Below are 25,779 nucleotides of genomic sequence, written 5' to 3' on the forward strand. Positions count from 1 at the left end.
AAATAAAAATGTGTTTCCATTCTATTTCCGTTTTATTCTATTTATAACGCTTCTTAAGGATAAAACATGACATAATTCGCTGTTATTAGCATTGTAAGCTTAAGTCATACCTTCCATACGGCGTAAATATAACCAATTAAATAAATTACATATTACATATTTGTATTACATATTAATACATATTACTACATATTATTACATATTACATATCACTACATTATTACATATTAAGTATATTTACATATATATTACATATACAGCTCTAACACTCATCTCTGTAAAATTCAATTCAACGCGGAATTTAAATCACTTTAATTGTACACAAAATTGCACTGAATGCTGGATGCGATCATTTTATATAAACTTAAATACTATGATTAAATAATTTGTGTCATTAATAACACAGAGGATGGTTTCGATCCACCGAATTAACATAGAATGATTTATCAGCCGATATCCACTAGGGGGCAGAATAATGTCGTCAATTCAGATTTGGTTAAATGTTTCTCCAAAGTAATGAAACTCTTTTGCACTGAGACGTCAAGCATCTAAAATATTACCGTTCTTTTTGTTAAAAAGTCTTATTGCTTTATATTACGCTTTTATGTTCCTTTTCTTCTTTAACACAGGATCCTCTCTATTCAATCCGGATCTTGTGAGTCAGTTCATATAACCAGTTCAAAAGAATCGACTCGGCTCATAGAGACGCTGGACTTCCAAAGTGCCCATTGAGTTCTTACCAACAGCCAAACGCACACAATTACCACAGACTCAGAGCAGCAGGTTAAGATTTAACATGATTTATTTAGCAATAAACAGGAATATAAGGCCTTTTTAATAGTGGTGATGTTCCAGAACACAAACACTCTGAGCAGAAGCACATCATATTCACATATTGCACTTTTCTGGAAAATGAATGAACGCATAACGTCTCTGAGGGGCTGCAAACTGACCGCGAGTTCGTCATAATTACACAATTAGTTAAATTTCCTTTTATCTGGCCCAAAAAACATTAAAAATAAGTCACGGTCCTTTAAAAAGCTCGATAGATCCCGCTTATAGTAGGCGACAACACTTAAAAATACATTTATTGTTTCAAGTCATAACAGGTACAAATTCTGAACAGTTAAATATTTACAGGAAGCGTGAAGACCAAAGAAGGAAATGGGACATGCACACGAGAGGGAAAAGACAGCCAGGCTCAGGAATTACTGCCGTTTCTCATATCTCTAACCCGTAGTGTTCGCTCGGGTGCCGCAGCTCACGGAGACTCTTTAGGGGCTTGACCGAAGGTAGTCGGCTTCTTGGTGGAGTTTTCGATGACCCAGGGATGAGTCAGGACTCCTTGGATTGGAAGTCGGTGCATCGGGTTGTGTTTCAGAAGCCTGTTGATCAGATCTCTAGCGCCTTCGCTCACATGGGACGGATACGTGAACTCCACCTGCAAAATGGTGGGAAAGAGGAAACGGTCAAGGTGTGAAGTAAGCGATACCTTTTTTGGAGGGTGGAGACCCACACGTACTTCTCACACACACACTTACCCTGGAGATTTTGCGATATGTTTCTTCGTGACTCTTTGTCTCAAAAGGAGGATTCCCCACCAGAAACTCATAACAAAGGACACCCAGACTCCAGAGGTCCACTTTCTCGTCGTGGGTTTTGCCCTCGATCATCTCTGGGGGCAGATAATCGAGCGTGCCGCACAGCGTAGACCTCCTGTCGAACACCAAAAGAATGAAGCTGCTGGATTAGAAGTGTCTCATCTTTATGATGTGTAAAGCATTAAAAAATCAGCAAGGATTAGAGTTGGAATAAAGGCAGCAAAATTCAGAGTATGCGGAGATACAGGATCACGGCCAGGACATGCCCAGATCACTCGAATGAATTAAATCGTACCTTGAGGACGGGGTGTGGACTGACCATCCGAAATCTGCGATCTTCAGCTCGCCGTTCGCTCCCAGTAACAGATTCTCGGGTTTAATGTCTCTGTGGATGACTTTCTTTGAATGGCAGTAGTACAGCGCGTCGGCCAGCTCCATTATGTACTAAGAAACCAAACCACCGTATCAGTCAGTGTACAGCACATTTACAGCATGTGACAGACGCCCTTATCCAGAGCAACGTACATATGTGCTTAAATCTCTAACATTGAATACATTAATGCTGCTCACTAGGTTACATACTTAAGATACCATGAGTTTAAAACATTTGTTCAAAGTTACAATGAAAAAGTGTCAAAGGTTGTGTGTTTTTTTTTTGATGACAACTCAGACATCTAACAGTTTAGTTCGGATTACAGGCCGGCGAGCCGATAGTCTTGTCGCTCCCTGGGCTCGGGGTGAAAACATTTACAATTAAAACGACTAATGAACCGGAAGGAGCTTTTCATCTGAGCTTAATGTGTACGGCGCTGCACACGGCAGACACGGCCATAAAGCAGCTTTACACCGATCCAGATGTAACGAATGTTTAAACGTGTAAAGAAAATACGAGACGACAAACTCGACTTCTGAACACGGCGAGAGAAAACGTGCGTCGCTGCTAAATGTCTGGCTGATAATAAACATGTGAAGTGATGAGGTGGAACTTCTGCTGAAGCGCTGATCGAATCCCGTCTCCTCGTGAAGGGTGTAAAATAAATTTTAAAAAAAAACCTGCAAAATTTACGTTTAAAACGTCCACCTACACGCGGAATATTAAAGTGAGGCTGAAACTGTTTGGAAAGTGCAAAAACTTATTTTTAAAATTAAAATCAGGGGGATTTTATATGCATCGCGATGTGGCTCTTTATGTAAAAACCTGCAGGGCCGCTTGTGTTAGTCAGACCAGACAATAAAACGAAAAACAGATCGCTATTTATTAGCCGACGCCCACGGACGTTGTACGTTTGGCTGAATGGTGTGAAATAATATGCTGTCACAAAACCATGCGAGCGAATACAAAGAAAAATTATAATATAGGACGCGGTGTCAGTGCGGAGGATTCGCTTGAATAGAGTGAATGTGTGTAATGAGCTGTGAAAGAACTCGTCCTGCGTGTTCCTACAGAAACGCGACCTGCAGGTATTAACGCTCTGATTATACTTAAACCCAAAAGCTCAACATGACATAATTCACACAACAATATCTACAGCCTTTTCATTTTAGTCTAATCCTGATCATGATTAGAGTGTCTTCGTGCCTCAAGTCAAGATTCTGATTGGCTCGGAATACGTTACCTTTAAATAGCAATACGGGTTTAGAACAGCGTGCAAGGTCTAATATGGAATTGTTGCTGTAGCAACAGCTCATTTATTTACTCATTTCAATAAAATAAATAAATACATAAAATGAAAACTTCTCTTTGAATAAATCAGAATTAAAACTAATTTGAACTGTAGTTAAATCTGCCAGAGTTTTTCGCTTTGGGCCGAATCCGGAACGCGGCGAACGACACTTATGTCTCGTCGACTTCGATACGGATTGCGGCGAGTGCACGTCTGTATAAGAACACGTGAGGACAGGAATTTGGTTCACTGACTAACATTAAGTGAAAGTATGCAGAATCACAAGCATGCAGATTCACTTGATTTAAAAAGGTAAATGCTGGGAAACAGCAGAGACGTTTACCGAGATAAACTTTGGGCACAAAAAAAAAAAACAAAACACAAAAAAAACCCTTCACAGCACTTCCTCATACGTAAATAAATTAAATATTTCTATCTAAACCTGATCACCTTTCGATTCCGCATTTTATTTTGAACACAGCCTTTAAGACGAATGCTACAGACACGATGCTCCGCCCACTTACATAAGCTTTTACGCCCTTTAATATCGCTCGCATGTCTCTTGTGATACTGTAGTATGTTCTGCATTAAATGATAAAACCCATTATAAATGAACCTTGGTGTCATTCGCAGACCGAACAGTACGAGTGTTCTCACCGTGGCACTGCGCTTGTCATCAAACGCCCGGCAGCGCTGCAGCTCTCCGTACAGCTCACCTTTAGGAGCAAACTCCAGGATGAGGTAGACACGAGCAGAGTCATGGAAGTAGCCATACAGGCGCAGGATGTTGGGATGCCTGCACAGGGTGTCAGAGGGGAAATCAGCTTATGTACTCGGTCTGCAGACTGTGCTGTAAACAATTCCCGTGCACACACCTGAGATGCGACTGAATCTCCACCTCTCTCCTCAGCTGATGCTCCACGCCGGCTTTCTCCAGCTGCTTCTTAAAAAGCACCTTCAGGGCCAGGATGAACTTGGTCTGTCTTTCTCTGGCCAGGTAAACGCTTCCAAACTTTCCCTTCCCGAGAGCCCTGCCGATGTCGAAGTTCTCCAGACTCCACGGCTTCCTAAAAGCCCAGAGAGAAGCTAACAACTCCGTGTTCACCACTAAAATCTTACACACTTTAGACCCTCCTCTTTTTTGAGAATGTAAAAACAAATGCAGGACAATGATCAATTAAATAGAGTCCTTAACCCTCACTGAGAAGTTAGCTAAAGTTTAGAAATCAAGAAAGATGGCGTTAGCCACGAACACAGATGTGCCCTTAGTCCCTGACGTACATGTGGATGCAAAAACAGATAGACAGAAAGAGCATGCAGTGTGTTGGAGACCTGGTGTGTATTTTCTGGATGTAGGACTTACTTCTCAGTGTTGGACATGCTGGTCATCCCGCTGGTGGGTTTTGCTGCAAAAAGACAAGGCGGGGCACATCAAGGCACTTCAAACAACCAGAGCATCTTGATGTAAGTAGAAATAAAGGTAAAGTGCTTACGGTTAGGCTTGTCCTGCTTGGGCTCTGTGGGTTTAACACCCTCAGGGGCAGTGGGAGCAGGTTTGGGCTGACTCTGTGCTGGCTGGGGTTTGGGTTGGGCCTGAGCAGGGTTTATGTTCTGCTCTCCGCCACATGGGCTTTTGTGCTCGCTCCGAGGCCTCTGGACTCGCTGCGGCCCCTGACGAACACCGAGGACAGATGTGTGGCTCGGAGTCGGTGCAGGTTTGTGGCAGCTCTGAGTCACAGGAACCCTCTTTGGCCCGTTGTTTAAAACCTGAGAGAAGAAAAAAAAAATGCAGCAAAAGAAAGAACAAAATGTCACAAACAGACGGAGTGCAGACACCAGGGACTCCCATCAGCACCTACACCAGTGCTGCACTACAGGCGTTAACTTGACCCGATGAACGCACGAATGCAGAGGCATCGAAACTGACTATTTATAGGTCACAATCACAGCCACAACGCTCAAAGCTCATAACACTTTATACAAGTTCTGTAGATAAAGCTTACATTTCTTTATTTTACCTTTTCACAGTCTGATTTCTGAATCATCAGGTCTTTAGATGATCTGATCCTTGCAGCAGAATCCATACCCTAAACAAAACAGGAGGTGAACACGTTTTATTAAAGTCAATCCAACGCAAGTTCATTCACAAACGATGGGTTCCACGATTTATAGTAAATTATTGGCACACACACAGAGAGAGAGAGATCTCATCATTAGTCGGGTCTGATGTTACGCATTCACCTTTGTGGCTATAAACAAGTGTAGAGAAATCCAGAGTAAAGAAACTACATTATTTACTAGTGTCATTTATTTTGAAAGTTCTAAACAGCCAAACTGAACCTCATCATCAGTTGACACGTCTAATGCCTCCATGTAAGTTAGCCGGTTATCCAGAGACCTAACATCCAGTTTAATTATATATTAATGATATGTATATTTATATACACACACACACACACACACACATATATATATATATATATATATATAGCTAGCATAATTATATATTAATGATGTACATAATAATTATAATTATATAAGTTATATATTAATGATATTTAATTATATAATCCCTACACAAGGACTAAAACACAACATAATGAACTTATCACGCATATTATAATGATATATATACACTATAGTTATATATTAACACGATATATATAATGATATAATCCCCACACAGGGTCTAAACCCAACACAGTGAATGTTTAATGAATGAATGAATAATTGAGTCATTAAGAGCGAATAAAACACGACACATGTTTAAATAAACAGCGACATGTTCATATCTACACATAATTCACATGATATTAAACACTTACAGCGCTTTAATCTTCTTCAGCTGATCAGCAGGAGCTCCAACACCGTCGCTATGGCTAACTGTTAGCACTATAAGTTAGCACTGACGCTAACGCTAACCGTTAGCACTATAAGTTAGCACTGACGCTAACCGTTAGCACTCGTGCATAAAAAGTAACCGGCTACAGAAACAATATATACCGTAAAGTTATACACACACGTGTCTGTATAAAGGATTAAAAAGCTTTAACTGCTATTAAAGGTGTTGTTTAACAATCCGGCGACCAACAGCTGAACGCAGCGAACTGAGGACAAACTCGACCGTTACAATTCAAATATCCCCCTTTAACCTTAACACGGCTCTGATTGGTCAGCGCGAGCATCAACCTCGACGGCTATTGGCTCGGATGGATTCACTCTCCGTCACGTATGGAGCCGCAAGGATAGTCGGGAAATGGTGAGAGTACATTATTATTATTATTATTATTATTATTATTATTATTATTATTATTATTATTATTATTATTATTATTATTATTATTGTTGTTGTTGTTGTTGTTGTTGTTGTTGTTGTTTAGTTATAATATGAAATTCAAATCAATTGATTATTTTAAGTAATTTATACATTTAATTGTCATTTTTATTCTATATACGTTTACACACAAAATATTTTTTTGTTTACTTATTTATTTTTTAACATAAATCTATAGTCCTCTATATAAATACGACACACGATACCAAACCTCACAATTAACAGACAGATAAATCAGTTAAACCCAAGCAGCCTGTCATTTTCTGCAGCATTACACTTTTCTTTACAGAAGATTGGGCCCAGAGCTCCAGGCAGCTGTAATACAGTGCATTAAAGTATTAAACAGTCAACACTGATACAGTTTGTTAGTGTTGGGTCTCGAACCCCAACCACGTGATACAGTACAGGTTCCACCAAGATTTGAATTCGGATCTCTGGATTCAGAGTCCAGAGTGCTAACCATGGAACCAGGTGACTGACAGTGTGGTCAATGGCACGAGTTATCTATACAACTAGTTTTCTGTACAATTAGTTATCTATACAACTCTTTAAGTTACACATGACCCCGAAGCTCATCATGTTTAATATGACAGACAGGAAGCAGATACACACAAACAGGCATTCGTACAGGACGTCAGTCAGGTTTTTTCAGGCACTTATTACACCTGTGCATTAAACCTGTTCAGACATGTTGTACATATGTTCCAAGTTAGTTGTACAAACAAAAAATAAAGTCAAATAATCTATTGTAATATTTATCTAAAGATAAACAGACACACACAGTGTTCTTTCTTTTCTCTTTTCAGACCAAAGCTAGCTCACAATGCAGCACTATTTCTACACTATCAGCTGAATACCAGTTTTCTGGTCTAATTCCACTCTCACATGAAACTGCACTGAGTGGGAAAGAGACTGTGGCTGTCTAAAACCACCACCTGCATAATTCAGCTTCATTGTGAGATGTCAGTAAATAACATCATATCACATTGTATAATCCATTGCTCAACACCTAGCATGTTTTGCAATAAATGTGCACATTGTGAATTTTCCTTTCTTCTCTTTTCTCTTTCAACCGTAACGTCAGTCAGTTTAAGCGTGAACATCTGTAGACAATAAACAAAAATTGTAACCAGATTATCTTGGTTATCTTGGTATCTATGTACCTGGTAGGTTTAGCTGATTCTGATCGTTCTTATCACCAACAACACAAATTTTTAAGCTGTGAATCAGCAAACCGCTGCACCTTGTTGACCAAGATGCAGCCTGTGCCAGTAAATGTCCTATTTTTAATTATTTTTGATTTGATGTAATTAAATTAAGGTTCTCCCTGTAACATACCACACACACACACACACACACACACACACACACACACACACACACACACACACACACACACACACACACGCACACACACACACACACACACACACATCTTGTTTTAATTGCAAAATTAAGGCTAACAAAAGAAAAAAATACCTCAGGAGCTTAGGTTTTGTATTAAAACACTTGGCCAATGGGAACGTTAGGAAAATTAGACTAAAATAAGAGCAGAATCGGTTGCTAAGCAACGCTGGGGATCATACCAGCTTATATCATTTCATAATTACCGTATTATTATAATTACAGGTATAATTCCAATAATGTCAGATTATTTTTGAAGTAGCATTGGATCGTGTTACTGAAGTGGAATCATGTGCCAAAGCTGGCAGGAATGTGAAAACATGATAAAACAGGTGATGGAAATGCTTTTTATGTTTTTTTTTTTTTTAGATTATGGTGATCGTGATTATGAGAGATAAAATCAATAAGCAAGCCTGGCACTGTTTTTAGGATTACTTCCTTCTTAAAATGTTCTCTTGGTCACACCTATGTTTTAAACCAACAGTCTCTCGATGCATGTGGAATTTTGGAATGCAATGCCTTTGTGTATGTGTGTGTGTGTGTGTGTGTGTGTGTGTGTGTGTGTGTGTGTGTGTGTGTGTGTGTGTGTGTGTGTGTGTTCATAATTATGTTTTTTGATTAATATACTTGGCCTGAGCCATAACAGGATTTTTTTGTCATACCCCTCAGTGTGGAATGTAATTATGCAGGAAAAAAACCATCAAGTTTAATAGCAATGTTTTATTGCAATAACCTCAATTATTCCAAGAATTATTTATTTAAAACTTGCATGAGAACAGCATGATAAATAAATCTATGTGAGGATTATGTAATAAGTCTGAGGTTCATGTAGCTGTCATTCTGCTCTGGCCTTTGTTTTTGTATTCCTTTAACCACTGCGATGAGACGTGCAGGAAGACGTTCAGATCAGACGAAGATGGCGATCGAACGTAACTATGTGTGACGTAACACTTCATCTGTAGACGTAGTCGGTGTCGAGAATAATGTCGCTTAGCATCTGGAAAATATGGGAGATAAGCATATGAAGGGAGATAGCAGTGATTGAGGCTAACAATTCAGTTACCTAGCACGTAGCACAGAGTTGTATATACACAATACGCAAAGTCGAAATGTGACACGATCCTTCGGGACCAACAACATTTCCCTCAGATGTGTTAGTAAATTAAAAATGAATAAAATAACACTGAAATTAGAAGTAAAAAGAAGCTCCATCATGCAGAGTAGCAGCTCATTGTCTCAGATGTTACACCTCAGAAAAAGATCTTTATGACAATTCAATTAAAACAATTCCTGCCGGTGATTCAGATCCCGATCGTTTAACAACCTTTATTTGTCCTCCAGTGTTTGTGATTCTTATGTACATATTAGATGTAAGGCAGGATATAAGGTATGTTTGACATAAACTGGCACATTTCCACGTTAACACCACATTCCTGTTTCTTTTTTTATCTTTTTTGTTTTTTAAATAAGAAAACGGGTTCTTCGAGGACAAAACGTGATACGATCTGCTTCAGTGCCGGTTAAGAGACAAGGCCTTTGGTTCAGTTCCCAAAAGAAAAAAATACGGCAGTTAATATGACCGAGGCATGAAACTCTGTCTTTAAAAGCCCTTTAAAAATTCACTAATTAGGGATATTTGTGTTAATTATATATCTATCACACACACACACACACACACACACACACACACACACACACACACACACACACACACACACACACACACACACACACACACCGTAAGCTTGAAATACTTAAAGTAGTTTATGAGTTTTTCAGGAATCGAGGATGTTGCATACAAACCGGTTTTGACATAAAAACATACGAACGATAGATTTTGAAGTTCTTTTTATCTTCTTGACTTGATAATTAACACATAAGCTATTAAATAAGATATCTTCATTTTTATGAGATATTGTTATAATTACATATTTATTGTGTATGTGTGTATTCGATAGCAGGAAATAAAGAACATGTTTTCAAATGGGATAAAAAAAAAAAAAGAAGAAGCATAAACTGCACATGACAAGATGACAGTACACAGTAACAATGCATTACCAAGTTATTATAATACCAGTGCAAATGTAATTTTAGATAATTACTTATATTTATTTATAAAGCAAACATGACGGAAAGTTGAGCTGAGAGTTTTTTATAATAATAATAATAATAATAATAATAATAATAATAATAATAATAATAATAATAATAATAGTAATAATAATGTTATTATAATAACATTATTATTACTATTATTATTATTATTATTATTATTATTATTATTATTATTATTACTACTACACATTTATTATATTTCACATTCTTTATATTGATTTAAAATATGAATCAAATATTTATATAAACATTTATTTATTTGTTTGTTTGTTTGTTTGTAAATAACCAGGACAGAACCACTGACTGTACTGAATTGCACATCTGCAAGTGTCACTTCTGCAATTGATTCATCCTCTAACACGTACTTAACACACTGTGCTGCTAAGAGCAATTAACACAAATCTATATAATTACATAATTAGCAATATGAATGATAATTCTATTTATTGTCAATATTGAGTTCTGGACCAGTTTTTAAAATCCGGTGAAACCAGTCTGACTCATGCTGAAGCATTCTTTATGTCCCACACACACACACACACACACACACACACACACACACACACACACACACACACACACACACACACACACACACACACACACGTAGAAGGTGCAGTGTCCCATTACTAACAGGTTGTGATGTCACTCAGGTAAAGTTTGTTGTTGCACAGTTGGATCAGTGACTTCATGGCAGAAACACAAGCTTGCAGCCTGACAGACAGAAAGACATTAAAGACAGCGTACGTTGGATTTGTGCAGATCTTGAGGATCTAGGACATTTAAAGAAAAGAATCACAGGTAAGATCTGAGACTTGGTGATGGAATATAATGAGATCCTTAAATAATTGTGAGATAAAACAATCTGAGTTAAATAAATCAGGGTGAATCATTCGGGTCCCGGAGGTCCGTCATGCACAGCGAGGGTGTGAGACCCAGCAAAGCTGTGCGGCGGAGTGATGCCTCAGAATCAGTGTATTGTGTCAGGTTAACGTTCTGCATTATTTATTATCACTTTTTTACCTCACACTTCTAATGGCTAATGAGAAGTCATTAAAAAGGACAAACAATTTTGTGTGACATAAAATCTGTAATGTAATATTTAGTAAAACTCTATTGTGAAAGTTCTTTATTCTGCACTCACATGGCAGAGGAACACAAACTGTATCCTACTGAAAACTAATCTGAAGAGCAAACCTTTGAGAATTAAGATACAAAACACATCTACAGTAAATCAGTGAAATGCTGTTGAAAATTAAAATATTGAAAGATTTCTATAACAATCTCGAATTTACTCCATGAGCATAGATTGATAGAATCTGTTCTATGAGAGAAATGTTCTGTTTTCTGGATGAGTAGCTGATGAGGTAATGCACACTCTCATAGTAAGAGGGTGCTGAAAGACAATTTAACACTAAAGTATGAACATAATTAATGATTAAATGATTTATCGGTGTGTTTTAGCTGCACGTCACACACACGGACCCTTCGGACACGGGATTAAACAGATCTTTACTAATATTCTACCTCTAAAGCTTCATCTACTAAACACGAATATTCTGTTAAAGAGTCGTCCCACTAAACGTCCACAGATTGCTTTCTGTGTGTTTTAGACCTATTTAATCTGTTTCCCATTTTTACTAATGATTTACTTTTTAATTTAAAGGATTTTTATTTTGTTTTATTTTATTTTATTACAGTATTTAGAACAGACATTAACATTTCATAAAATGACTCAACTAAGAGATTTTTTTGTTTTTGTGTGAATAAATCAGAATTTCAGAACGTTACTGAAATAAACAAAATTCTGTAAATAAATCCACCGTTTAACAAAGGAATAAAGAATGAATTAATTACAGATTGTAGATCGTTTCTACTTCTTCTAAATGTTTTAATACATAACTCTACCTGTACAAATCTGTGTGTGTGTGTGTGTGTGTGTGTGTGTGTGTGTGTGTGTGTGTGTGTGTGTGTGTGTGTGTGTGTGTACATATATATATATATATATATATATACGTATATATATATATATATATATATATATATATATATATATATATATATATATACGTATATATATATTTATACTTTTTTATATATATATGTACAAATCTGTGTGTGTGTGTGTGTACATATATATATGGTTGTGGGTTCGAGTCTCGGGTCCTTGAGCAATGCTGCCCACTGCTCCGGGTGTGTGTTCATGGTGTAATGTGTGTGTGTTCACTGCTGTGTGTGTGCACTTTGGATTGGTTAAATGCAGAGCACGAATTCTGAGTATGGGTATATACGTATATATATATTTATACTTTTTATATATATATGTACAAATCTGTGTGTGTGTGTGTACATATATATATACGTATATATATATATATACGTATATATATATATATATATATATATATATATATATATATATATACATATATATACGTATATATATATATGTACACACACACACACAGATTTGTACATATATATAAAAAAGTGACGTGACATATGGCTAAGTACGGTGACCCATACTCAGAATTCGTGCTCTGCATTTAACCAATCCAAAGTGCACACACACAGCAGTGAACACACACACATACACCATGAACACACACCCGGAGCAGTGGGCAGCCATTGCTCAAGGACCCGAGACTCGAACCCACAACCACCCGAGACTCGAACCCACAACCTTAGGGTTAGGAGTCAAACTCTCTAACCGTGTAGAGAGAGAGAGAGAGAGAGAGAGAGAGAGAGAGAGAGAGAGAGAGAGAGAGAGAGAGAGAGAGAGAGAGAGAGAGAGAGAGAGAGAGAGAATATTCACTGTTATCCTCATCATATGGAATAAAACAGTGTTTATTAATAAACAGATTTTTAGAGACTAATATTTCAGCACAGGCTCTCTGGCGTTGGCAGAATTTCTGGCATCCTGCTCACACACGAGAGTGCAATCGGTGTGTGAGAGTTTATGTAGAATAAAGGAGCCATAACTTTAATATGCAGACTGTAAAGACAGTCAGGTCGGTTTATTATTTAAAACCGACCTCATAAAAACTGACTTTCTACCAGCTGAGACATGTCAGTGCGTTATAGCTACCAGTTTGACACAACTGTCCCTTCAGGATATAAGAAACCGGAACGAAACCAACCGAATTCCACTTTCTGTTAACATGCGAAACATCGAACACGGAAAACATTTAAAATGCAAGAACAGATAGAAGTCGAGCGTGACACTTTTCACTCCGTCACTTTTATCTTTTGCATATTAAATCTTTCACCTGTAGATCCCTGGAGTTCCTGTTCGAACAGAACGTCCCCTTTTTTCATTAGGAGTGTAAAGAATGCGTTTTTCTTTCTCCAGTTGTAAGGAATGAAACTGGTCCTGTCTTTTGTTTTGTTTTGTTTCCACTAAATGACAAATTGATGACAGATAAACAAAGATAAATCAAAAGTGAATTATTGTCCTGTACAGTAAATGCACGCAGAAGAGCTTTAACTCTCACAAACCACAGCAAATTTCGCACAATTACAACACATCGTTAATTAAAGAACATGTCGCACTTTTTTATCCGTTTATAGGTACTTTTACTTTTCGATTACTTTCATCCCGTAGCACTTGTTCCTCTTACTTTTGTAATTACATCATTTCAGCTTTTCAGCTTTTTTTTAATCCATTTATAGTTACGTTTAATCACATACACACATCACGTATACGACAGCACAAACACATTTTACGTATTAAACAGCATGTTTGTACTTTTGTCCGTTTATAGCTACATTAATTAGGAGTAATTAATATCTGCAAATAATAAATATCTAAAAATAATAAATAAGCTAATATATGTTCATATAAATACAACCCTGAAGTGAATAATTTTGTTCTGTTTTATTCCCAATTGATTAATTGAAGGATGACGTCTGGTACTTTTTATCCATTTATTGTTACTTCTGGCTATTTAATGTTGTAGGAGCCAATAAAAAGAAAATACAAATAAATCAGGATCCTAGAACATCTCTGAGAATATCAGGGTTTTTTTTTTATTAAGTTGCTAGGCACCCGACGATCACACGTCCTCAGTATCACACGAATACGAAGAACAACACAGATGTCACAACCTGTTCACGCTATTTTACGTATCTGCGTTATTAACGTATATAATCCTGACAGTGCTAACAGAGCGGAACTCATGCGACTCCTAGAGACAGACAAGCGTGCTTCAGTATAATTACAGGAAACCAGACCAGGGCAGAAATAGGAGCTGTGCGTTTGCACACCTTCACAAAGACGTCTTTTCCTAATCAGATCCAGTGTTACGTGTAAACGTGCACAACATCAGATGAAAATGTCTGTGAAAATATATTAACCTCTTACCAGTTGAGCAGGAACCATGACATGGCTCTGAGTTCACAGGACACTGTGTGTGTGTGTGTGTGTGTGGGTGTGTGTGGGTGTGGGTGTGTGTGTGTGTGATGAAGCATTTGACACAGTAAGACTCTGTACACCTTAGATCCTATCTTAGATCACCGAACACGTCGTCTCAGCTCGTGTTTGTGCCGAGACGTTCTGCGGCATCTTCTAACACCATGACCTTCGTCTGGTTGTTGATTTCAGACTCACAGAACGTCTCCGATTATGTTCTCAGTTCACACTGTGTTTATTCATGTCTTCGCTGCCACACTGCAGCCTTGTCCCAGGTGGATTAGTCCTGTTTGATCACCAGGTCAAAAATGTAAAGACTCATCACGCTTCAGTAAACCAGCTTTGTTCTGATGTTTGGTCAAACCTTCTGATCGACGTCTGTCCCGTTTTCATCAAATATAAGTCTGATTCACAGGGTAAACACAGTCCGAGCGACCAAACCTGTCACGCCGTGACCTGAAATCGACCCGAAAGCAGACACTGAGAGCCACTGCTTTATCAACCGCTCGAAATTTTATCCGTCTGATTAAAGTCATGTTTATGAAATAAACGTTACGAATAAAACAATATCTAGTATCCAGCTAGAACAAACAAACTGTGTCTTAAAATAGTAATTAAAATAACAGCAATGTGAAATATACACATTAAAGTAAAACCACGAACCAAACGATAATAAACAACACAAATATCTATATACTATGACAAAAAAATGTCGTAATTAAATTAGAAGTAATGAACTGATTCCATAATTAATTAGCTGTATTTCTAATGATAACACATTTATTACGATTGTATTATAAATTAATAACTGTTAAAACTTTCATGTTTACAGGCCGGAGCGATGGAACAGGACAAACAGATGGAGAAGAGCGGAAACAAATCTGAGAGCATGACGGAGGAGAGCTTCATCAAAGACCTGTACTTCTTCATGAAGCAGAGAGACACACCGATAGAGAGAATCCCTCACCTCGGCTTTAAACAGAGTGAGTGTGAGAGAGAGAGAGAGAGAGAGAGAGAGAGAGAGAGAGAGAGAGAGAGGAGGGAGAGAGAGACAGAGAAAGAAAGAGAGAGAGAGAAAGAGAGAGAGACATAGAGACAGAGTTAGAGAGAGAGAGAAGAGAGAGAGAGAGAGAGAGAGAGAGAGAGAGAGAGAGAGAGAGACAGAGAGACAGAGAGAGATAAAAAGAGAGAGACAGAGAGAGAGAGACAGAGAAAGACAGAGAGAGAGGGGGGAAGGGGTGGGGAGAGAGAGAGGGAGAGAGAGAGAGAGAGAGAGAGAGAGAGACAGAGACAGAGACAGAGACAGAGAGAAAGAGAGAGAGACAGAGAGACAGAGAGACAGAGAGAGACAGAGAGAGATAAAAAGAGAGAGACAGAGAGAGAGAGAGACAGAGAAAGACAGAGAGAGAGACAGAGAAAGACAGAGAGAGATACAGAGAGAGATACAGAGAGAGAGAGAGAGAGAGAGAGAGAGAGAGAGAGAGAGAGAGAGGGAGGGAGGGGGGAAGAGGAGGGAGAGAGAGATACACACACAGAGAGAGAGAGAGAGAGAGAGAGAGAGAGAGAAAGACAGAGAGAGAGAGAGAGAGAGAGAGAGAGAGAGAGAGAGAGAGAGAGAGAGAGAGAGAGAGAGGAATGAATCAAGATATGAAAGAAATTAAGGAAATGAAGGCAATGAGAGTGATAAAGATTTTAATATATTCTGTGTGCGTGCGTGTGTGTGTTTGTGTGTGTGTGTGTGTGTGTGTGTGTGTGTGTGTGTGTGTGTGTGTGTGTGTGTGTGTGTGTGTGTGTGTGTGTGTGTTCATTCCTGCCATAGTAAACCTGTACCTGATGTTTAAAGCGGTGATGGAGCTGGGAGGATATCACCAGGTAAACCTCAGCTCATTTCATTCATGTCGAATCTTTGAAGTTCCTTAAGTTTCTACTGAAGACTTCAGCTTCCACTTTTACATAAAAATTCTGCTACACATAAACATTATAAACAGGGTCGGATATCCATTACGTTTTCTGATCCGCCGTTCGTCGCAGGCATCGCAGTGATACTGATACCGAGTATCAGATCTGTGCCGTCTCTAATTATATCATTATATCATCAGATCACATCCCTAATTATATCATATCACGCCATGTGGACTGGAGCCTGTGGACTAGAACTCAATAGAACATTTTTAATGAGTCAGTACATGGTAAAAAAAAACAAGTAAAAAAAATATAGCAAACCAAACTTTATTTCCAAAAAGCAAAAGTATATTTATCTATTAATTAATGAATTAGTTAGTTAGTTAGTTAGTTAGTTAGTTAGTTAGTTAGTTAGTTAGTTAGTTTGTTTGTTTGTTTGTTTGTTTGTTTGTTTGTTTGTTTGTTTGTTCATTTATTTATTTATTTGTTTGTTTGTTTGTTTGTTTGTTTATATTTATTTATTCATTTATTCATCCATTTATTTATTTATTTGTTACATTATTTATTTATTTATTCTGTCCATATTTGTTCTTGGTTAAGACAGCATCCTGGTCCAGGTAGTCAGGGAGATGATGGCTGTATAGAAGAGCAAGGAATCATTTAGTAAATTGTAGTGAATTAGATTTATGTGACTAAACTCTGCCACACTGACAGCTTTACACACATTTAGATGCTTATAATCTCTGTGTATAATTGTGGTAATGAAATTGTGTGTGTGTGTGTTTGTGACTTGTCAGGTGACTGCACAGCAGCTCTGGAAAAAAGTGTACAACATTCTCGGAGGAAACCCTCGAAGCACCAGCGCAGCGACGTGCACACGCCGTCACTATGAAAAGTGAGATCATTGACAGATTACAGAGTTCTAAATCCGGCTCTTTGTGCCGTAGATAATTAAACTCACACTGAACTTCCTGCCTCCAGACTCCTTCTTCCGTACGAGTATCACTTAGCCGGATACGGAGATGAGATTCCCATCAGGTTACCTCGACAACGCAAACGCTTCCACCCTGAGGACGAGTACAGCCAGGGCTCCAAACGTGCAGACTTCACACACTTACACCAGTTTAATCAGGTACAGTACACACTCTCTATTAGTGTTAAGTAGAATAATGAAAGCCAGACGATTTCCTCATTATTTATTTCCTCTGTGTTATACAGTACCTCCCACCTGGTCCCATGTCTCTACCCAGCTACATGGCCATGTCCCTGCCCCCTGTCCCTTCCCTCAGCTCTCCACTCCAAAGTAGACCCATGATGCCTTACATCCCTCCTTCATCGGTGGACACAGGAAACGTTAAACAATCGCTGGACTTCCTGCGTCAGCTTGCTCAGGAGTACAAATCGTCCTCCGGATGGACGGAGCCTCTGAACCTCAGCAAGAAACAAAGCAGGCTGGAGGCATCCAGCAGCATTCCATCATCGTTCACGTCTATCGCCGCTACAAAGAAGGAACCCAAGTTTTTAAATGAAGCCCCTCCACTTCAACAAGGCAATCAGTCAGGAGTCTGTGAAGCTCCGACTCCTGCACCTGCAGTCAAAACCTTCAGGGTTGAATCACCTGTGATCAGCGTCACATCTTCTTGCTCCAGCAGTCCAAACTTGTGGAAAGTGGCTCCAAGTTCCACTCCTCCTTCTCCTCCACCTCCACCTCCTCCTCCTCCTCCTCCCTCTCATAGGCCAAATTACCCCAGCACAGTCCAAACCAAATATACTCCACAACAAAGTCTACCAATGTCCAAATCAGGATCCTCGGCCACGTCTCAGCTGAGCCCTGGACCCACAAGCCCTACTTTAGCATTAGACCCATACGGAGGAATGGAGATCCAAATCCCATTGTCTTTGCTCCAGAATCTGATCAGGGAAGGTATTTTGAACACTAATCAACATTATTTACCCAGATCCAAGCTCAACGGATCTCCGTCACTGCCTGAAAGAATGACCTTAGAAACTAACACTTCTGAACCTGCAGATCTGAGCCTGAAGAACCAAGTGAGAAACATCAAGAGTGACATCAGCGTGAATGCCAGCAGGACGGCTAACGAAAGGCAGGCAGCCGAGAGCAAATATTTTGCTGTGAAGCCCTTGCAAGCACCTGCACCTGCACCTGCACCTGCCAAGTTTCCTTTTTACAATTACGTTTCTCACCTTAAATCTCAACCACAAAGAGTTTTTCAGGCACAATCGATCTGCACCAAGCAAGTACCTTCAACCAGGCCTCAAATCTCCAGCATACACTAAGGATCGACTCTGGTATGATGTCAGAACAAACGACAGCCAACTGAATAAAGTGAAGCTCTTCATACTTAGCCAGATCGATCCAGAGCATCTGAAACTTCTGTTTACAAGCTGAACCACCAGAGAGGAACCAGAGATGGATGAGATCAGAACAAAGATTTTGAACCTTGCAATTTTACAATTTTGCATCTTTTTGCCCCTAAACATTTCTTTATTTTACTTTATTTTCTTTCATTTCTCCAGATGATGTCACCATGTCTGTGACGTGACATACGGCTAAGTACAGTACGGTGACCCATACTCAGAATTTGTTCTCTGCATTTAACCCATTTAAAGTGCACACACACAGCAGTGAACACACACACACACAGCAGTGAACACACACACACCGTGAACACACACCCGGAGCAGTGGGCAGCCATTTATGCTGCGGCGCCCAGGGAGCAGTTAGGAGTTTCGGTACCTTGCTCAAGGGCACCTCGGTCGTGGTATTGCCGGCCCGAGACTCGAACCCACAACCTTAAGGTTAGGAGTCAGACTCTCTAACCATTAGGCCACGACTTCCTCTGTGGAAATGCATTGATCTGTCCATAGTTAGAAAAAAACAAAGGCACCATATAGCTGATGTAATGTAAGCTAGCAGGCAGCAATAATACGAGTTTAACACTAAGCAGGTACTGAAATTTCATACAGATTTGTCTGAGTGGCAAATTCCATGAAAACCAGCAGTTCAGGTCTTCGTCCTTCCTCCTTCCTCCTTCCCGCTTCAGAGCCCTCGTTATGAAACATTATGTTCATAGTAAGAAAAACAGATTTGTCTTGTGTATGGAAATAAAATTCTCAAACAGCTTTTGCTTTACTGCTTAATTTACCCAAACTTTAAAACTTCCCGCTTGTATCTCTTTCCTCCGTGAGTTGTACTGTAGATGTGATCGATTCGAGATCCTGGCAGGAATGAGCACAAATAAGAGCTCGAGAATGAGGCAAAAACTTCACGTCTGTAATAAATATAGCACTCTGTGTTTAATAGAGAAACACATGGAGCTTCACTTAGTAATCGATTTTGAAGGAATATAAAAATCAGGAATAAGCTGCCTCGTAATAATGTGCTCGACAAACCGTGACTATTAAATCGGATCTGTTGTAGAAAAAAATACGAACTGTTTCTTGCACTCCGACCAAAAAAAAAAACGATTGCTTTTTGTCGAATTAAGTTAATGCAGTTCTTCGGGATATAAAATAATGTAGGAAGGTTAAAAGAGTCGATTAAATGAAGATATCTGTGAATATTTACGTTTTATTTTCTTTTAAAGGAAGCAAAACAGAAAGGATTCGTTTTTTTACTCGTGTAAATATCACATATTATTATTATTATTATTATTATTATTATTATTATTATTATTATTATTATTATTTTTAAACGATGATCAGATTTAGTATATATGTGACATTTTGGTGATTGTTTGTATGACGTGATTTGATGTCTGTAGAATTTACAGTAAAACCATATGTCATTGTAAATGTTTTACATTTTCTAAAGCTGGAAATAAAGCTCTTTTTGAATTAATCTTTATAAGCTTATATTTATTTTTATTTCCAGGATTCATTATTTTTTGCAATATAGTAAAACCTGTTACACCGGGCCGATACACTATCACAACAGAAAATAAAGACCTGGTGTAAGACCGAGTAACAATGAAGAGAATTTCCATAGAAATATAACACTTGCGCAAAGCCAACCAACACCCTAATGTGTCTCATAGAATAATTCCTGACAAACGACATCATAGCAAAACACACGCTTGCCTTTGTTAAGTGACACATCTGAGAAGTAATGGAACATGTTCAGTTAAGCCCATAATTCAAGAATACCTTTGTGTTCCAAGACAACGACATCTATCATTAATTTATTCTACACTGTGACACAGATACAAAAACTTCACATTGTACGTTAAAATGCCTGAATGAGGCTTGGTGAAAAATATTTATGTATTATTTGACATTATGATAAATAAATAAAAAATCATAATCATAAGGAATCGAATGAGTGACGGGTTTCTGAGATGAAGCCGGTTATTAGATTATTTTCCGACATCTTACACATCTTATACTACAGCAATTTTCATTCATTCATCCATTTTTATTCATTCATCCATTTTCTACCGCTTATCCGAACTTCTCGGGTCACGGGGAGCCTGTCATCGGTATCTCAGGCGTCATCGGGCATCGAGGCAGGATACACCCTGGACGGAGTGCCATCCCATCACAGGGCACACACACACACTCTCATTCACTCACACACACACTACGGACAATTTTCCAGAGATGCCAATCAACCTACCATGCATGTCTTTGGATCGGGGGAGGAAACCGGAGTACCCGGAGGAAACCCCCGAGGCACGGGGAGAACATGCAAACTCCACACACACAAGGTGGAGGTGGGAATAGAACCCCGACCCTGGAGGTGTGTGTGAGGCGATCGTGCTAACCACTAAGCCACCGTGTGGTCCAACCCCCAACCCCCCCCCCCCCCCCCACACACACACACACACACACAAACATACACAAACAGCAATTTAACAGGTTTCTTTTATTTGTTACAGACTGCTTGTTCTTTATCTTTATCTGTTCCATTTAACGTTGTGGAACATCTACAACACTGATTAGTTCTGATTAGCGTTTAGATTATAGCATCTACGGACACTCGCTCCATCACCGTGGAACAACTGTTTGATTACATGACTTAAAAAAAGGAACTAGAAGGCAGTAAAATGTCTGTCACACACTGCATGAGCAAATATCCACTTTGTGTTGTCTCCCATTCGGTATTTGTTAAGTATGCAGGTCACTTACGGTGCGATCACGAACATCCTGGACACATGCCTCAGTGTTGTATCTATAGATCTAAAAACTGGTCTTAACAATTCTAGATCTTCGGTGATGGAAACGTACTCAGAAATTGTACTTGTGTGATAGACAAATAAATCTGTCGAAAAGCATAAATCAGGACAAAAAATGAACTGAAATAAAAAAAAAAAATCGGGACAGAAAATTAAAATGACATTTAAATGTATAAAAACAAGTAAAGCATATAAAGAGGTGTAGCTGCGTTGAGAGCATCCTGAACAGCTGCATCACTGCGTGGTACGACTACGTACAACTGCAAGCGTCTGCAGACGGTGGTGAGGACTGCTGAGAAGATCATCAGGACTCCACTGGTCTCTCTGCAGACCATTTACCACCACAGAGACCTTTCCAGTGCTGGAGACCTGAAGGAGCAGGAAGTTACTTACCAACGTTACTCACCTATCGAGAAGGAAAAAAGCGCAGGTTATTCACAGGTTATTCACAGGTTGGAGTTTCCCGAGTCAATAACTCCTGAGCTAAACGCTGTTACTACACAAATAACACCTCTTTTCTATCGTAGTAATGTAGAGAGGCAGCTACAACCGTGTTTTGTGTAGTAACAGCGTTTAGCTCAGGAGTTATTGACTCGGGAAACTCCGACCTGTGTATATGTGGCCGACTTTACTTAAGACGCCGAGGCGCTTTTTTCCTTCTCGATAGGTGAGTAACGTTGGTTTTGCTTTGTTACACAGAACTAATATATGCCTTTGTCCTTTACATCATTATGCTTGTGTGGCATTTTTGCTTGTTTGTTTATCTACAATCGTATTGTTCTTCCCTTCAGCTATGATAAAGACACGTTTCTTTATGTTAGTCACCCGGGTTACGTATGTATGTGTGGGCGGAGCTATCGATACAGGGGTGGGACCCGTTTGGGTTAGGGGCGTGTTTGTTTTGGTGATTTCAAATGTCGACATAGGCTTTCAAACAACGGAGACCCCACCTTTAATTTTGCACATCTGTTATTGTCATTGCTGCTATTGTTATACTATTTGCACTTTCTTGAATTATTATATTAATATTTGCACTCCATCTCAATTTTGCACATCTATTAATGTTATTGTATTATTATTTTTCTGTCATTATTATAGTATACTGCACCCACTTGCAATACTACATTATACTGTATTTATATAATGTACAGTGTGTATGTACAGTGTGTGTGTACAGTGTGTATGTACAGTGTGTATGTACAGTGTGTGTGTACAGTGTGTATGTACAGTGTGTGTGTACAGTGTGTGTGTACAGTGTGTATGTACAGTGTGTGTGTGCAGTGTGTATGTACAGCGAGTGTGTGCAGTGTGTATGTACAGTGTGTATGTACAGTGTGTATGTACAGTGTGTGTGTGTGTGCAGTGTGTATGTACAGTGTGTATGTACAGTGTGTATGTACAGCGTGTGTGTGCAGTGTGTATGTACAGTGTGTGTGTGCAGTGTGTATGTACAGTGTGTGTGTGCAGTGTGTATGTGCAGTGTGTGTGTACAGTGTGTATGTACAGTGTGTATGTACAGTGTGTATGTACAGTGTGTGTGTAGTGTGTATGTATAGTGTGTGTGTACAGTGTGTGTGTGCAGTGTGTGTGTACAGTCCTGGCATTCTTGTGGAGGGCAAAGTAATTTCATTGCTCAGGGTTTCCTCACTGTGTACAGTATATGACAATAAACGCTTTGAATCTTGAATCTTGAATAAAAACAAGTCAAGAGCAACGTCACGATTTCAGGTGAAAACTAAACTGGATTTATTTTTACACACTTTTATTTAAACTGTTATAAGCAACAACGAATCGCATGACAGAGTCTGTTCATGTAAAGAGAAGTAAAGGTAAATTTCCTGTAAATAAACAATAGTTATAAATAAGTAGAATTTGACTCACTGCCTAGTCAGTTACATAACCGCCGACTGGAACTGATACTAGACTAAACTTAGCAAAGACAACTAGCGAATCTAATCAAAGGAAGCTAGTTAAAATGTTACATTTCAATCTCTATCGTTTTTACGTGTCTTTTTTCTGCATTATTTAAGGACATTAAACTCTATAATTATTCCTTTCTGGAGACAAGAAAGGAAGAAAATCAAGGAGGATCAAATGCTCTGTATCTTAATATCCAACAGTACATGAAGACTGATTGTGAAAGTATGTGTACAGGAAGAACAATTTATCGTGTTGTGTGTGTGTGTGTGTGTGTGTGTGTGTGTGTGTGTGTGTGTGTGTGTGTGTGTGTGTGTGTGTGTGTGTGTGATAACTAGAGCTTTGTTGATTAAAAAAAGTGCTCAGAAACCTAGAGTATGGCGTCATGGCGAGTTGCCATAGTGTCTGTGGCATGGGGCGGTTATTTTGGCAAAATGCATTGGCATTCTTGTGCGGCATCAGTGACATAGGGGTAGATCTATAGGGGTAGTTTATGATCAGGGTAAGCTGGTTAATTTGCCGAATTGTTAAGCACATGTCGTCCTGATTCTCTGTGAACCCTGTGGCATTTGGCTCAGCGCCACCACGAGCGTTGAGGCGATAACGATGATAATACATTGCAAATATTTTCATTTCAGTGTGTGTGTTATCTGCAACACTCATCTTCACTTCGACATTTCTTCTTTCTAATCAGGAAGGTTTCCTGGGTATACTCACCTTATAAACACCTTGAGCTCAGTAAATATTTCCTCTGTGATTATTATCTGTCTCTATATACTATGAGTCATTAAGAGAATAAAATGCACACATCATCACATTGTCAATGGATTAATGGTAATAGTGCTGAGTTATTAATGTTAGAACTATGTATTAACTTTCACCATTGCATTTCTTCCTAGGTTATAGATTTGTAGAATTCTTGCATAAAACTCGTACAGTTTTTTTCTCTTTTATCTTCTTTTTATTTTTATTTTTTTGTCCTCTGTCTTATCAGCTTTAAAATGACACGACGTCGTCAAGCTCCTTCTCGGCGTGCAGCCGTGCCGTGACATCTCCATAACGATGCACGATTCGGTTTTATGGCCGATTCGTACTCCTTCGTTCCTGACCGCGTCAATGTCGTCGCCTGCATTGAAATCTAACCGTTAAAGGCTATAATTAACTATCGTGGCGGTGATAATTTAATTTCCTGCAGTTTGTGTAATTTGGCAAATACGAGATCATGAGATTCAGGATCATTCGAGCACTGAACTGTTCGATCCATAAATCATGTTCTCTGTGAACAAACAGCTCCTGTTTATTCTGTTTATAAGATCCGGATACACTCCCTGACACAAACACGAGCTAAATTAATTCTAATAAATACCTTCCTATTATCTGATCGTAACTTTTTCGTGTAGGCACCAAGTGACAAACCCAAACAAGGAAACATGTTTCAGCAAACAAAGAAGTGACATGCAACTTAATTAACTGAAATAAACAGACGGTTAGCAAACAAAGATAAAAACAGTAAAAGGGAGAATGGATGGATGGATGGACGGATGGATGGATGGACGGATGGATGGATATTAAGCAGACAGCTAGAAGATGTTGGCTGGTGGGACACTTAGTAGGCTTTTTGTGAAGAATGGCACGAGAGCTAGATTGAAGAGAGGTAGAATAGAAAGATGATAGAGAAAGATGGATAGAGGGAAAGTAAGACGGTGGATGAAGAGCATGGAGAGATAAGAAGGACTCTGATAGACGATTTGATTGTATGAAGGGATACAGAGTTTATATTCCTCACGGTAGAGGAGTTCGAATGGACAATGATGGATGTTATGGTCCGTAACCTGACCTGGTCCAGGGGCGCCGTCCTATGGCTTCACCCTGCGGTCTGACCCCATAACCTGGGATATGTGAAATGGGGGAAGTCGTGGCCTAAGGGTTAGAGAGTCTGACTCGTAACCCTAAGGTTGTTGGTTCGAGTCTCGGCCGGCCACGACTGAGGTGCCCTTGAGCAAGGCACCGAATGCTCCTCGGGTGCCTTTTCTGTTAAAAGAAAAAAAAAGCCTGAAATATTACAAACAAAGAAACGTCTTTATTACATACATTCTGTATGTACCACATCGCCCCAGCTGTCTATCATCTGAACCATGAATTTAAACTATGTGCTATGACCTCAAGCCCAGTTACATCAAAACAGGCTTCACTGTGGAAAAGCAAACAATACAAAATGCCAACGGTGTCATTTAGA

General features: G+C 39.0%; 2 protein-coding genes across 2 annotated transcripts; one reads left to right on the forward strand and one right to left on the reverse strand.

The window, feature by feature from the left end:
- Positions 1–784: 784 nt before the first annotated feature.
- aurka (aurora kinase A) lies at positions 785–6,400 on the reverse strand. The gene is made up of 9 exons (XM_027148251.2): positions 6,091–6,400; positions 5,284–5,352; positions 4,759–5,032; positions 4,629–4,671; positions 4,141–4,332; positions 3,923–4,061; positions 1,897–2,045; positions 1,542–1,716; positions 785–1,441 (listed from the first exon to the last, which is right to left on the reverse strand). The coding sequence occupies exons 2-9, from the start codon at positions 5,347–5,349 to the stop codon at positions 1,262–1,264; spliced, it is 1,218 nt and encodes a 405-aa protein (XP_027004052.1). The 5' UTR covers positions 5,350–5,352; positions 6,091–6,400; the 3' UTR covers positions 785–1,261.
- Positions 6,401–10,739: 4,339 nt separating this feature from the next.
- Positions 10,740–18,920, forward strand: arid6 (AT-rich interaction domain 6). The gene is made up of 6 exons (XM_027148227.2): positions 10,740–10,919; positions 15,362–15,512; positions 16,349–16,401; positions 17,229–17,326; positions 17,413–17,563; positions 17,650–18,920. The coding sequence occupies exons 2-6, from the start codon at positions 15,371–15,373 to the stop codon at positions 18,727–18,729; spliced, it is 1,524 nt and encodes a 507-aa protein (XP_027004028.1). The 5' UTR covers positions 10,740–10,919; positions 15,362–15,370; the 3' UTR covers positions 18,730–18,920.
- The last annotated feature ends 6,859 nt before the right edge of the window (positions 18,921–25,779 follow it).

Source organism: Tachysurus fulvidraco, chromosome 21, assembly GCF_022655615.1.
Source record: "Tachysurus fulvidraco isolate hzauxx_2018 chromosome 21, HZAU_PFXX_2.0, whole genome shotgun sequence".
Classification (NCBI taxonomy): domain Eukaryota; kingdom Metazoa; phylum Chordata; class Actinopteri; order Siluriformes; family Bagridae; genus Tachysurus; species Tachysurus fulvidraco.